The sequence below is a fragment of the Periplaneta americana genome, chromosome 4 (assembly GCF_040183065.1).
Source record: "Periplaneta americana isolate PAMFEO1 chromosome 4, P.americana_PAMFEO1_priV1, whole genome shotgun sequence".
Classification (NCBI taxonomy): Eukaryota; Metazoa; Arthropoda; class Insecta; order Blattodea; family Blattidae; genus Periplaneta; species Periplaneta americana.
In genome coordinates this window covers 148,557,465-148,573,161 of record NC_091120.1, presented here as the reverse complement: position 1 = coordinate 148,573,161, position 15,697 = coordinate 148,557,465, and the positions used below count along the sequence as shown (strand labels likewise).

At 36.8% G+C, this 15,697-nt stretch overlaps 1 protein-coding gene across 2 annotated transcripts in view; it reads right to left on the bottom strand.

The window, feature by feature from the left end:
- LOC138698306 (cytochrome P450 4C1-like) overlaps nt 1-15,697 on the bottom strand; it is a 58,741-nt gene that overhangs the window by 4,180 nt on the left and 38,864 nt on the right. For both annotated transcript variants that reach the window (XM_069824126.1, XM_069824127.1), the window contains 4 exons: nt 14,376-14,448; nt 7,514-7,623; nt 4,629-4,697; nt 1,827-1,995 (listed from right to left, as the gene is read on the bottom strand). In XM_069824126.1, coding sequence (XP_069680227.1) covers nt 1,827-1,995; nt 4,629-4,697; nt 7,514-7,623; nt 14,376-14,448 — 421 coding nt within the window. The remainder of the gene's footprint in view (nt 1-1,826; nt 1,996-4,628; nt 4,698-7,513; nt 7,624-14,375; nt 14,449-15,697) is intronic.

The following is a 15,697-nucleotide window of genomic DNA, read 5'->3' as shown; positions in this document are numbered from 1 at the left end:
TCTAAATTAACAAATAATAACGTATTTCACAATAAAATTTTATAATACTCGTATATTGATCTCTAACATTCACTTGTTTTATAGCAAAGAGGCCCAGGTCAATATTTTCTAAAATGTTTATTAAGGAATTTCATATTCCAGAAAATAATTTGTTTAAAATTTGTTTTACGATATATACAGGAAATTTCATAGTTATTGGTATAAACTGAAGGGGTAGTAGAGGACAACGAAACAAGGAAAAAAAGTCCTAATAAACATACGTTCGAGAACCAGACGTTTCCGAAATATACGGGACTTTATTACTACTTGTTAGTAAGTCTATAAGCGCTTTAGAGTAACATACCATCTTACATGCATTGGAGGAACAAAGCGTTATAAAATGTGCTCAATATAACCACAATTCATGAAAAGGCAGGAATCAGTGCCTTTCCACATCGACAATCGTATACATTCGAATATTCCTGGCTTGTCTCTAACGCGTAATGCGTTGACAACTATTGGGGATACATTCCCGGAGTTAGTTAACATTATCAACGGGCTGGAATACACAAAATATTTCGAGTATCCCCGAAAAAATCCAGAGAATTGAAGTCGGGTGACTTGGGAGACCATGGTGGTCGCAAGCCATGACCGGTACACCTGTTGTGGAATCTTTTGCATGAGAATTCTCGGGAAGTTCAAATGAAAATGAGCCGGTGCTCCGTCATGCATGTACCATAGTAGCTGGTTTTCCCATAGAGCAGGGATGCAGAGCTAACGAGAGAGTGGTAGAAGCATGGAGAAAGCGTTGTTTCTCCGTCCACTGTCCACCGGCGTTGAATGACGTCTCTGTGACCCGTACGTAATCACATAACACAGACACTGAATAAAAATCTCGTCCCCTACTAAGTGAATGACGCGTGGGGCGAAAGGAAGGGATGAGTGACATACGCCACAATTGGCGCTCAGTTCTGCAAGCCTGCTGTAGAAATATATCACTCAAAATATTGCATAGTTTACATTGAAAAAAATGGCGGTACTCACGACCATTATGTCTTTCAGGTAATAAATAAGGTTGCAATAATACGAGGTGTATTCGGTTGGTGGTCATAGTGATGACACCATATCTCGGAAGTGATTGGTTACCGGAACTAATTTTATTAGAACTACTTGCCTTGTTTCATTGGCCTCTATTCACCCTTGCAGTTTGTACTTATAATTTTGAAACACTCTGTATATATAGAGTGTATTTGAACTGCTTTATTATGTTTTATAGAACTTAGTTTAATTAATATTAACTGTAAGCTGTTTTTTCTTATATATAGTAATTATGTATGATTTTTAGAATACAAATCCAATTTTTTAAACATACTGCATATCTTCTCTGAATAATACTTATGAGTTTTAAGGAACCCGCAGATTCATTGCCGCCCTCACATAAGCCCGCCATCGGTCCCTATCCTGTGTAAGATTAATCCAGTCTCTATCATCTACCTCATCTCCCCCAAATCCATTTTAATGTTATCCTCCCATCTATGTCTCAGCTTCCTCAAAGGTCTTTTTCCCTTTGGCCTCCCAACTAACACTCTATATGCATTTCTGGATTCGCCCATGCGTGCTTGTATAAATATTTTTCACAACATTATAAAATACCTAAATTATTTCGAAAGTGTGAAATGTCTGAGAAAGTATGTGTTAAATTTATTGAATAAATTTTGATGGCATATATTTCATTATTTGAATAATTGCCACTCCTTATGTAGGCCTACCTTCTACTGTAGTATTAAGTGCTGGCAATACAGATAGCTGAAGCTATAGTTAATATATTTGTATTTAAAACATATTACCTAGTTCAAAATCGTAGGGAACCTGCCTCGCCATCACTGCTACACTTGGGTACAACCTTAGGGTTTCTTTGATGACCATTTGCAAATACTTCATATCCTGTAAATCCTTGAGAGTAGGAGTACGGTCGGAATCGTGGAAAATATCCTGAAGTTCCTGGTATACTCTATCCTGCAAAACATGAGATACACCAGATTTTAAGAAAATTATCACAGATACAGTTATCTTGTGAGTGTTAAATTTGAAAAAGGGGGCGTTTAATTGAGTTTTAATTTTCATTTTTACAAATTATGACTGGTGATTGATTGTGAAACTGAAGAGAGGAGAGGAACAGAGGCGTGATGAAGATAAGGGTATGAAAAGACTGAATTGAAAGGATGAAGATGAGAAAGGGTAATATCATGATAAATTGATAATGCGCTAATTGCACAGAAACAAATAATATAATAAAGCAGAGAGTTAGGGAAAAGGAGTAGTAAATAAAGGATCTAAGTAATGAAAGAAAATTAACAAAATACCTTCTTCTGAAAGAAATAGTGAAAGTCTGAAAGTGAAATTTCGGACAGAAAAGGAGAGAAATTAATCGTAATTATGCGAAAGGGAAATATGGAATGACAAAATAAAATGTAAAAAGACGGAAGGAAAGAAGAAAAAGAATTGGTAAAGTTTGGGAAACATTGACGTGATTTTTTTTTTAACCTTGGGGATTTAGTGAAGTGAATTTTTAATGGCAGGCAGAGTAACTATCTCATGCCCCCATGTTTTAGATTGCCACCAGTGCACTTCATTAGAACCAGGTACCCAGCTTCGAAGCCGTTAGCCCTTTGAACTTACGATATATGCACATTGACGTGAGAATAGAATATATATATATATATATATATATATATATATATATATATATATATATATATATATATATAGGTAGAATTAGAACTACAGGTTGAAGGAAAATGTTAAGAAATGAAATAAGGGACAGAAAGAATTTGATTTAAAGGAAGTAAGATAAAAGTCTTTGTGGCAGAATAGCAAGGAAGAAGGGGATAGTTCGAATAGAAAGAAAGCAGCAGAACCTGAACAAACAAACAAACAAACAAACAAATAGGCGAACGGTCTAGTAAATGAAGCAATTTGTTAGTGGCTGAATAAGTTAATGGCTGAAAACGTTAATGACTGAAGAATTTAATGACTGAACAAGTTAATTACTGAACAGGTAATGACTGAACATTTTGTTCACTGAACAAGTTGATGACTGACATTTTTATGAGAACATATTTATGACTGAACAAGTTAATGACTGAAGAAAACGTAAGTAAGTAATAGATAAAATATGTTACTAATAAATTAATAACATGACGAAATGCTTCTTGAACACAGAGTAGTCACACACCTGTCACCTGCGTCTTCTTGATGCGGTAACAATATCAACAACAAGAAATTCCCACGAAAATCGAGCCTTTTTGGGAGTGGTACATTACACCCCTTTCCAGTGCCAAGTACAGTTAAGTGAAAATAAAATAAGCCTGCAATAAACAAGGTTTCGTTATTTCCAAGAAAGGCATCTTCTGTGTACTTAATAAGATTGATAAAGCTCGAATGGAATTAAATTGTATCATCTCGTGGGATGCGGCGACTTGTGACGGGGGTAGATTTGCTTGCTTTTTCTACTCTGGAATTTATCCCATCCGAGCTTTGCTAGTCTTATTAGGTACACACAAGATGCCTTTCTTGGAAATAACGAAACCACGTGTTTTGCAGGGTCCTTTGATTTTTACGTAACTGTACTTGGCATCGGAAAGGGTTGTTGTGTACCCATCCTACAAGGGCTCGAGTTTCTTGGGCATTGCTACTGTAATACACCGTGCATTCTGATTATGAAATCACTCACTACTGGTCTGTCACTTCTCGCCGTAATTCATTGTTCGTGTGATTCCTGACGGACATGACGTCATTCAAAGATCAGAGATCGGGAACAACCCTGTAGTGCCATATATATCTTCTTACAAACAGTTTATACTGAGTATAGTACACACCTGTGAAGTAGGCTAACGGTTAGCACGTCTGGCGCGAAACCAGGGGCCCGGATTTGATTTCCGGTCGGGGAAAGTTATCTGGTTGAGGTTTTTTCCGGGATTTTCCCTCAACCCAATATGAGCAAATGTTGGGTAACTTTCGGTGTTGGACCCCGGACTCAATTTCCCCTTTATAGAGAGGTAGAAAAGATACAGCTCATTTTGTTAAATTTAATACTATATTGTTTAAGCAATTGTAATGTAAAGTTTCGTCTATGTAACTCTATATTTTAAAAGGAGATAGTTTAGTTATATTGAAAAATAAATCTGACTTCTCTCGCTTGCTGATATTAAGATAAAATATACAGACTCACATAATATTTTGTGCTATACAATTTTTTTTTAATTTGTTGGAACTCACGATTGCCTTTAGTACTGAATAGTTCGATCTCTACATGTGTGTCTTCGATTTCAGGTAGAATTTCTATCGTGTGATAAATATGTGTTATAGAATTTGGAAAAGACTCGGGCAATGTTGAGTTGATATTTCAGAATGGAAGGGATCTATAAGAATAGTATTGATAAATTTTAGCTAACATTACTAGATTTGGTAATATTTTAATAAATACGTCATGAGGTGTAAAAGTCAAAAAGTATCATTTAATGACATCTGTTATTATCTTATAGCTTACGAAATATATTATGAAATTACATCTGTTCGGACGTTGAGAGTACGAAGAAATATACTGTGAAAGAAAACCATTGCTCAAAGAGATGTAATTTTAATCTTACCTGTATATGTGGATGTAGGCCCAAGAGAAAGAGGGAAAAATTTAGCGCAGCTGTTACAGTGTCGTGACCCTGTGAACAAAGACATAGGCCTATATTCTGCATTTTAAAATAAATTCAGAGTAGTTGTTGTAATGATTAATTTGTACTGAATATAGTCGAACGTTACTGATCGCAAACTATCCAAATATTGTAATTAGTGGAATTCACTAAAGATACTAGAAACAAACGTAGAAACACAGGCTACTGGGTAAATCTAGAAGAGATAGGGCAAGAAATAAGGACACGAAAATAATCATATAAAATACTGGAATATGATGAAGAGAAGAAGATTATTTCGAAGGAAACGACATGTATGTCACATACCATTGGATACAGTTTAACTTCTTATAACCTTCCGACGGAAGTTAACTGAGCCTTGGAAGATCGGAAAAAAATATGAAACGACTCCTGATCTTTTGATAGAGCAGTTCTTGATTCTTATATGAAGAGAAAAATAACTACATCTTCATAAAATTACGTGATCAATCGAGAACTTCTCAAATAAAATTTTCAGGACATAAATTTCATAAAGGAATTACTCTCAAAATTAGTGTCACCGTGTCAGAAAAAGATAACAAGAAATATATTTATACCTGAAGAGTTATAGTTTCAAATGGGCACTCTGTGGAACAAAATTTGGGGGATAAAATTGACAAAATCTCATGTGTTATGGAACGAGACGAAAGGAGAGTAGGCCTACTATTTTACAGTAAAAATGTCACTTATCGCAAAGATATGGAGTCGAAATTTGTTCTTCGCCACAAATAATTTCAGAGGGAGACCGTATTACTGAGGAAATGGATATATATTTTGGAAACCATTTCATTCTGTACACATTTTTAAAGATAATTTTTCTTTGAAAGTGGAGTTATACAGAATAAAATGTATTAAATTATAAAGCGAATAATAATTATTTATCATTGCTGATACCGAATTTCATACAAATGAAAGTAACATTAAAAGTAATTGTAATTGCAATTATATTTATTTTAATATAAATAATCGTTTTTTTAGTAAATTAGGTTTTTCATTTAAATATTTAAGTTAATTTATATATCATATAATACCTTATATTAAAAACTGAATTACTGACAAAATAATAAAAATATATTGTTAAATTAAATTTTGAAGTAACATAGATAAAATTTCTTTAAAATAACAAAATAGAGTGCTTGAAAAAAAAGGGGGGGATAATACAGGGTGTTTCATAATTCCTATTACAAACTTCTTGGGGCTGTAGAGGGGACTAAGTATATAAAGTTTTGATTAGGATCCCATGTCCGGAAATGTATCGTTTCGATGCAAAATAAGTTTGAAGATCGATTCGATTTCAAATCTCCCGCACCTTGGTACGCAAACAAAATGGGCTGAGGGAGACTTCTGCAGTCCCCTGATATCGTGTGTCTTCTGTTTACAATCAGTTCTACGTAGTTCTACCCAACTAACATTCTACGCGAATTTCTGGATTCACCCATAGGCCTACTTGCTACATGCCCTGCCCATGTCAAATATCTGGATTTAATATTCCACATTATGTTAGGTGACGAATAAAATGGGTACAGTTCTGCATTATGTAACTGTCTCCATTCCCTTGTAACTCCACACATCTTAGCCCCAGATGTTTTTCTAAGTACCTTATTCTCGAACACTCTTAACCTCTGTTCTTCTCAAAGTGAGAGTCCATGTTTCACAAATATGCAGCACAACCGGTCATACACAATGCATGTATCACAAACGTTTTCCGCATCGCCTCACTCCATTACATACCATTTTTGTCAGAATATAACAAACTTATTTTGCATCGAAACTATAGGTTTCCGGACATTGGTTCCCAATCAAAACTTTATTTACTTAGTCCCCTCTACAACCCTAAGAGTTTGTAATAGGAATTATGAAACATCCTGTATATGGAGATTATTTGTGAGGAGTTAATTCCACAAATAAGACATGTTATTCTTAAAATATATGTGAGATAACCTATTTCCTATACTTACTTACTTACTGGTTTTTACGGAACACGGAGGCTCATTGCCGCCCTCACATAAACCCGCCATCGGTCCCTATCCTGAGCAAGATTAATCCAGTCTCTACCATCATATCCCACCTCCCTCAAATCTAACTGTTAGGTTTCATAACAATCTGTTGTGATGGGTTGTTAGCCCTTCGCCCAATCCCCAAGCTGGAGGACCAGCCCTTATCGGCTGTCCACGACTGCTTATTCAATATATTCGCAGCTACCCTCCATATCTCCTATACTAACAAAAAAGAAATAGATTTGTGAAATGGAAAAATTAATGTTTTTAATTTTTGTTTGGGCACATAATAAATTATATTTAATTTTCATAAACCTTACTGTTGATTAAAAATAAATATTAAGAAGAGTAACATAAAAAAGAACAAGAAACAAATGAACGTATGAGAATCTATGCGTCATCTTACTTTCAATTCCAGTTTTCCTTATATTTATGTTGTATTGCGTCTTTTAGTAATTGAGTTGATTAATCCCTTGAAACATTAAAGTGAGAAACGTCTCTCTGATTTTGCCTACGAGCCTTGTAGTAATATTCTCGGTCTAAATGATTGACAGACGTAGCTAATTAGTTTCTCTATAGTTAAAATCAGGATGTACAAAATGTAGACGAAACAGAAATTGTGAAACTAAAAGTTCTGTATCGAAGTCGGAAGCTGGTAATAATCGACCAAGGCGAGTGGAGCCGCGGGCGTGATGTGAACTATCGCGTTGCGGTATTACGAACGCAGGAGCAGTAGCGCTACGGCTCCGGGCTGCAGGACTCCGCTGGCTTTGGTCGAGTAATACTCGTTTAATCTTCGTACCATTTACTCACCTCAAACATAAAGGTGTCAACTTCTTCTTGTATGTCCTTGTCTGTTAAATTTTCACCATTCTCCGCTGCTTCCAGCAGCATGTCCAGGAATGCTACACGCCTCTTTGTTCCTGAAGAGCAGAAGTTTTTGTACTTAGAGATGTACACTTTAAAACCTTACCAATTTAATTTCGTATAGATTTGGAATAAAATGGAGGAAAATCGTGCATTCGTTTCCAAACACTGTTTTATTTTCGAAAAATCGGACTAAATTCTGTGTTAACCCTCAACAACATACGTGCGTAATGTTAACCGTGAACCCAGATGTGCGGTCTCTGATACCGCTATTGTATTAGTATTGTTGTAGGTACAAAAATAAAGCAATGGATGTGAAATAACATGGGTGGTGTTCTTTTACATCCCTTAGCTTAATTTAAAAGCAGAGATGTAATATAGCCTGGTGCAATATTTTATTTATAAAATCATAAATGCTCAGTGATTGGAAATACATGGATATACATATAGACGCGTCTACCAAACCTCAATATGTATTAATGTTCAGTTTTGAAAGAAGTTAGTGCAATAATATAATTTAACGATTAAATGAAATAAAAATTAAGTGAAATATGTTTAAAGCAAAAAAATAGAGACGGGATATGTATTATATGTATTTCTCATTGTTAACCAGATACGGTAAAATTTAGTACGAGAAAGACATTATAATAGGCGTACATATTCCGTATGATATAGGCTAGTGTTCAAAGTTGTGTAATCAAGATGTACAAAAAATAGAAATTTTTAAACACTATCTACTTTATATACAGTACACTTTCAATAGACAATCATTGTTGATCACTCTCAGGATCGAAATGTTGTTCACCTGCAGTCATCCTCACTATCCTCATCCTCCGTCCACTCAAGTACTGTCTCGTCAAAGTTTTCATCACTAACACTAACTTTTTAAGAAGGACCTTGTGTAGAACGAAAAATAAACAATTATTACATAGACGTGCGGTCTACGAGACACCTAGCAGTATACTATAGTCCCGACGCTGTTATTTCCGGCGTGACTCCGCCTCTTTGCTTACGTCTTAGAAAGTGAAGGATCTATAAAGTCTAGGTAGGTAGTATCGTTCGCCATTTTTGTTCTTACTTTGTCGAGCTACCATACGAGGAATCTATTTACCACACCGTTAAACATTATCATGTCGTAGCTCCTATGATTATAAATCAAACGCATTGTAATTCAGCAAATAATCGAGCGGCAAATAACGTCTTCGTGTGCTTTCTGCGAACGCCAACGAAAGAGCTAAAATGGCGGGCGATTATATAAAGTATTTATCGAGCATTAAGAAATGAATCAGCGAATCACAAGACGCACACGTTTAAATGTAGCCGACCTGCAACGCGATTGGCTGCCGGAAATTAGAGCGACGGAACTTTAGTGTAATATCTCCAGTACTCATCGAAACAATTGAATATCACTAAGTGAAGTGCACCACAGCAGCACTGGCTTCCCTCCAGAAAGTACACAAGCGTTCACATCCGTAAAATGGCGGGAACAGGTTCATTTCCACATCACAATTTTTGGAGCGGTCTCAGAGACAGCATCTGTGCTTCAGGGTTAATGTCAAAGTTTGTAAATGCCAGCCGTCTACATAGAAACAATTTATTGCACAATTTGGATTATATTCTGCGATGTTTAATGTTGCTGCTTTCGTAAAATATATGTTGACTTGGAATGTTTCACTGTCTACAGATGCTCTTAGTGAGAGGTAATTATGATCTATGAAATGGGTACAGAAGTGAAATATGAAAATTTCACAAATGTAAAGAAATTATACAGTTAACAGTATAGCACAAACATCTCCTAGCTGGCTAGCTTTTCGAAGGTCCACTCACTTAGAGGTGACCTTGATGACATTAGTGTAGGGATACAGAACTGGGGAAGAAAGGAGTGGAGAAAAAGTTTGTTCCCTGTCCACAATCCCCCGGCCTTGAATTACGTATCTGTGTTGCTCCGCAAGCACACTGAATACATATTTCTTCTCCCTATATCATGTCCAATGACGTGTGCGATGAAAGGAAGTGATGAGTCACGTGTTCCGGCTTGTGACGTGTGCCACAATTGTAGCATAGTTTTACATTCCTGCTTTAGTGAATCCGTTGCTGAAAGGTGGAATAGAATTCATGGTGGACAAAGTCGACTCAACAGTATGTTTTGTCTCTCATTCACTAACACCCTTCACCTCCTCCGTATGTGATGTATTATCTAGAGTAGTTATAATTAGACTGAATAACAAGGGATTCTGAGTTGATGTAGGATTAGGAACGTAAGCCCCTGGGTTCTGTAGTTTACCGGATACTTGTCTTTTGATGGGACCTGGCCCTTTAAAGGTTGAGGCAGGGCGGTTCGCCTGTAAGCATCGGATTCACAAAAGTCATCTGGTCCGTCTGTATAAATCGAAAATAATTGCATACAGGATGCACGATCCATGCAGGGTCCGTCCTTTGAAAAGTCAGACAACCGGACCACATAATTATTGTATTTCTTTATACTGATTGGTACATTGCATTTCTTCGTTTAAAAAACGTATTGGAATACAAAAGATAGCCATAAATGATATCTGATGTGTGTGTTGCTAAGTGATGCTTAATACGATTAGGGGTAGATGATGTAATGTGATACGATGTAGGATATTATGAGATGATGGAATTATATATGATTTACAGAGTGTTAGAAAAGATATTCAATTGCCTGGGAGGTTGTAGTATTCAACAAAATTTAAATTATGTCCTATTTAACGACGGTCGCAGCTGCCGAATTTATATCAGTGTCACCAGTGTGCTGGAGGTTTGCTGCACAGGAGTTCTGTTACATGTCAGTAAATCTACTGACATAAGCCTGCCGCATTTAAGCGTACTTAAATGCCGTCGACCTGGGCCGGGAACGATCCCGCAGCCTCGGGCATAGGCCAGCACTCTACCTACTGCGCCACTCAGGCCGACAATATTAATCAATATTAGAACAAATGACTAACAACTATGAACTCTAAAATTTATTTTGATGCGATACAAGGGCTTTGAAATTGGTATTGTAAGAACTGCATATCTTTTAATGTGAGCTCTTTGCTCGTTTCTTATTGCACTTCACTAAGCAAAAGAATAAACAATCGTGCAGTTATTTGTCTCTGAATTGTACTTAGTAAACATGAAACTATCTGTGATTGTATCAAGTAGACACTTAAAGGCATAGTTGTATGCAGCTGCAATCACTGATGTACAAAGTGCGGCAAAGGAATCGGACGGTTTTAGAAGGCGTTTACTGAGCAACATGAGGGTTATGGATATCGATCGACTGTCGATTGTTATCATTTTTGATACCATTTTCTGTGATTATGAAAGTATGGAGCTTGGAATATCGTGCTTTCGTTATCGAGACATTTTTCAAGAATAGTGATTTTTGTTGTGAAAACCGGATTTAATGTTGGCCTCCACGGAGCCGCTCCTTCTCGCAATATCATATTGAGATGGGTATAAAACTTTCGATTATCAGCATTAGCTTACAAGAAGAAACCACCAGGATACGTTCGAAGTGTACGAACGCCAGATAACATTGAGCGAGTAAGAGTGGCCGTTACGAGGAGTCCACATCGATCAGCTAGACGGCAGACTATAGCACTGCGACTTTGAGAACGTTCTGTGCGCCGAATATTGCATTCATATCTTAAGTTTCATCCATGTAAACTTATGATCGTTCAGCAATTGAATGAGGGAGACTATGTCCAACGCAGGACATTCGCCGAGAGAATAGTGAAAATTTCGGCTGACGTAGTTGTTAAATTGATGAGTGACGAAGCACATTTCCATGTAAATGGTTATGTTAATAAGCAGAACTTTAGATACTGGATCCCCAACAATCCTAAAGAACTACAAGAGGGTCCGCTTCACTGTGCAAAGGTTACAGTTTGGTGTGCTGTGTCTAGATACTGCGTCATAGGTCCGTATTTTTGTGAGGAGAGCGGGAACACTGTGACAGTGAATAGTGAACGCTACGTCGAAATGCTGAGGACATTTCTTCAATCAGAATTACGTAGGCGTCTACGTGAGATTGATAGAAAAATTGTATGGTTTCAGCAAGAGGGTGTCCACACCTGTGGAGTAACGGTTAGCGCGTCTGGCCGCGAAACCAGGTGGCTCGGGTTCGATTCCCGGTCCGGGTAAGTTACCTGGTTGAGATTTTTTCCGGGATTTTCCCTCAACCCAATATGAGCAAATGCTGGGTAACTTTCGGTGTTGGACCCCAGACTCATTTCACCGGCATTATCACCTTCATCTCATTCAGACGTTAAATAGCTGTTGATAAAGCGTCGTAAAATAACAAAATAAAATAAATAAATCCAGATGGTGCCACGGCTCATACGGCAGAAAATTCAATGACAGTTCTGCGCCACATGTTTCCAGGACACATCATTTCTCGGCGTGGCGACATTTCCTGGCCTCCGCGCTCGCCTGACCTTACCGTCTGCGACTACTCTCTGAGGGGTTACCTGAAGTCCAAAGTGTACGTAAACAGGCCCCAAACAACTGATGATCTGAAGATTGCCATTGCCTAGGAAATCGCAAACGTTTATGGGAAAATGTTGGAAAGAGTGGCACGCAACTTCAGGGATATACTTGAAGAGTGCATAGAGAGAGAGAGACGGATACCATTTGATGGACATAATTTTGAAGACAATCTAAATGTATGGCAACAAAATACATAGCCAGTTTTATTTTTGGCAGTAATAGATGTGTTCTAATAGATATGAGCCGTTCAGAGCAAAAGTAGTGTAAGTCAGAATTGAGTAATGAGGTTTAAAGTAAAAATTCTGTAAAATGCAGCGCAAAGTAGCAATTAACAATATATCTTTCTTGCTATCCACTGACTACTGATAGTTTAAATAAATTGAATATTAATTGATACTTTGCGCTGTATTTTACAGAATGTTTACTTTAACCCTCATTACCCATTTTTGACTTACACCACTTCTGCTCTGAACGGCTCATATAACTACTAAGTTATTTTCATTTGAACATTGTCCGATTCCTCTGCCGCACCTTGTACAAATACTACTGGAGCGCGTCTTCAGTGCTTGTCAACATCCGAGACCAACCAGGAGTTCTTTAAAGACTGCGTGAGTGGCAGAAAGTGCGTTGTAATGAATGGAAATCACACCGCACATCTCCTATGAAGTTGATAAATAAGTAGGCCTACTCATATACCGAAAGTTGTTTATTTTAGGATCTACACACCTTATACGGAGAGTCACAGGCATTGTTTCAATGTTTATTACATTGCAGAGACAAATCACTTCACGCTTGTTTACTGTTTTTAGTGCAGTGTAATAAGAAACTATCAAACAGCCAAGCTCATATTTGAAAATATTATGATGTATATGTTGTTCTTACAATATCAATTTCAAAGCCTTTGTTTCGTACAAAAATTAATTTTTGGACATATGCTTACTCTTTGTTTGTTTGTTTCTTTCTTCCTTTTCCTCCCTATTTTGTTGCGTTATACAGTTACATGAAAGAAAATACTCGGGAGAAAAGCTTAATAGCTAAAAGAGTCTTTTTTACCCAGTTTAGACGATATTTTGCCGAAAGGTTACAAAATCCTAAACGCGACAAATAATTTCTCATTCCCCAGTGTGGAAAGTACTGAACGTTATTGGATTCCAGTACTGCAGAAACGAGAAGAATAAAGAAATATTTAATAAAATGTGACGACATTGTTACCCGTTGCAACGAATTTTTAAGAACGATGAGAAAAATGAGAGAATTAGGGAAACCTATGATATTGTGGCGCCATGTTAGACCATTCTGGTAGCGTCAGAGAGTTGCGCACGCATCAAGCGAGAGGGAAGGCGCGGGGAAACGGAAACTCGAGCTTCGGTAGGCGCTGCAGCGCGGTACGGAGCGAGGGGAAAGAAGACTATGGTGACGGCGCGGAGCGGAGAGAGCAGGGGAAACATCTAGAAGCGTATCAATCTCGAAGGTTCGGAAAGCCACGCGAATCGAAGAGTCCAGATGTTACGGTTTAGTAATAAAAGCGCGAGCAGTCTTCGGAGTGAGTGAGTTAGTCTTCAGTCAGCCTTCAAGTCTTGGACAGCAGCGAGCAAGAGAGATATGAGTTCGACGCGCAGTGAACTTGAGTGAGTCCGTAACTGTGGCAGTGGCCAGGCGAGGGCGACGTATCCGGATGATCTGAGTTCGATGTGCAGTGAACTTGAACAGTGAGCTAGAAGAACTTGGCAAGGCAAGCGAATTGTGAACTGAGAAGTGACAGTTTTGTTCTGCACTTAGTGCTTTGTGAACATTAATTGAAATTAGGAGTACATTGTTGCTCTTCTCAATAATACACTGCATTGTCATTGTCGTCGTGTGGAGTGCAATAACGACTATTGTGTTGCTGTGTTGAGTGTAGCGCCCATTGTTGTAGGGTGAATTATTAAGAATAAATGTCACATTATTGACAGGTGTGGTGGTTTAAAGCAGAATAAAAGTTACAATATTTTAGATGAACTTACTTTCAGTGAATTTGTGTATTTTGCGTTCATACTTTCCTTTAGTTGAGTTCGTTTTTGTCAACTTGGATGATGAAACGCCCTGTACAGTAGCTCTTACTTGAAATAGAGGTGGTCAGATTTGAAATTTCAGCGCGAAGCTCCTCTCTGTATGGAAAACAGTGTGTTATCCTAATCTATGAATTGGTGGTGATGAATCTGACCTATGTGGGAAAGCTATTATACCCAAATTGTAATGATTAAAGTACTTTAAATTAATTTCCTAATTATATCAGTGGTAGTTAAGGGGAGATATAAATAAGTAATTCTATTACCGTAATACATATCGTCATCTGTACTGATCTTCTGTGAACAATTCAGTCGCTGCTCTTTACGCTCTTTTATTACCTGGAAGGAAAAAATACTTTAATATTATGTGAATAAAAGTACTTTATAAGGTAATCATTCAGTAGTTTCATCGTAGCAAAGGAGTATAACGCTCTTAAATCGAATAAATTGTTTAAAACTTTTTATTCGAAACTTATCTGAAATTATATATGCACTAATCTATATACATATCACATACACCTTGTTATAACCAATTTCCAACATTTCTCAACTATTAGTTGTCTACTTTTTTCCTGAGCCCCATAAGTGAAACAGTGACCCCGAGAATTAGCGAGGGGCACACTCGAGATTTACATACTGGTGTGAACCGTAAGTAATTTCATTAATTTCAGGGTGTTATTTATTTCACACAAAAAAATACTTAATATAATTTTGCTTGATTTTGCTTCCTTTTCGAGATAAAAAAGTGTTTAATTAAATTTTTCATAGCATGTTTTGGGAAAGCTATTGATTTATTTCCTAATATGCTCAGCCAATTCAATACCGCAGCACATTATAATAATAAATATTTGAAAGAATTTTAATTTTGTCCTTTACAAGTGTAGAAATTTCATCCGAACCAATGTAACTTTTTATTCTGCAAAGGAATTTTACAATGTTACATTTGTTCGGATCAAATTCCTGCACATTTAAAGGACAAAACAAAAAATTCTTCCAATCATTCATTATCGTAATACACTGCTGTCTTGAATTGACTGAGCATATTTGAAATTAAATAAATTACTCTCACAAAACATGCTATGCAATTTTTCATATAAAATAATTTTTATCTCGAAAAGAAAGCAAAAACGAGCAAAATTGTTTTCAATTTTTTTGTTTGAAATAGCTTAATAATAACACGCAGACATTAATGACATTACTTACGGTTAACCCAGTATTGTTGTAATTTTATTGTGTTGTATTAAAATGTCACAGAAATTCAGTCTGTAGGATAGTTTAAATATTTCCTCGACTCTTAGCAATCAATATCATGCTGAATGATGTTGAGAGCGAAATTTCTCATAATAGTTTTGAATAATGGGGTTTTATGTATTGTTGTTAGTATCATCCGTTGACAATTTATCAGGATGCCAGCAGGACTAATTACGTAATACTGACTTCTGAAATGAAATGCTTTACTTAGACATTTTCTTTAAATAAAAATTACTGTAATATGCAAGATAAATTATGATAAAGATTATGATGATGTTGACGGTGATGAGGGTGTGGTCGAAGAAGAGAAGAGGGAGGAAACCTTTTATATAGTGAA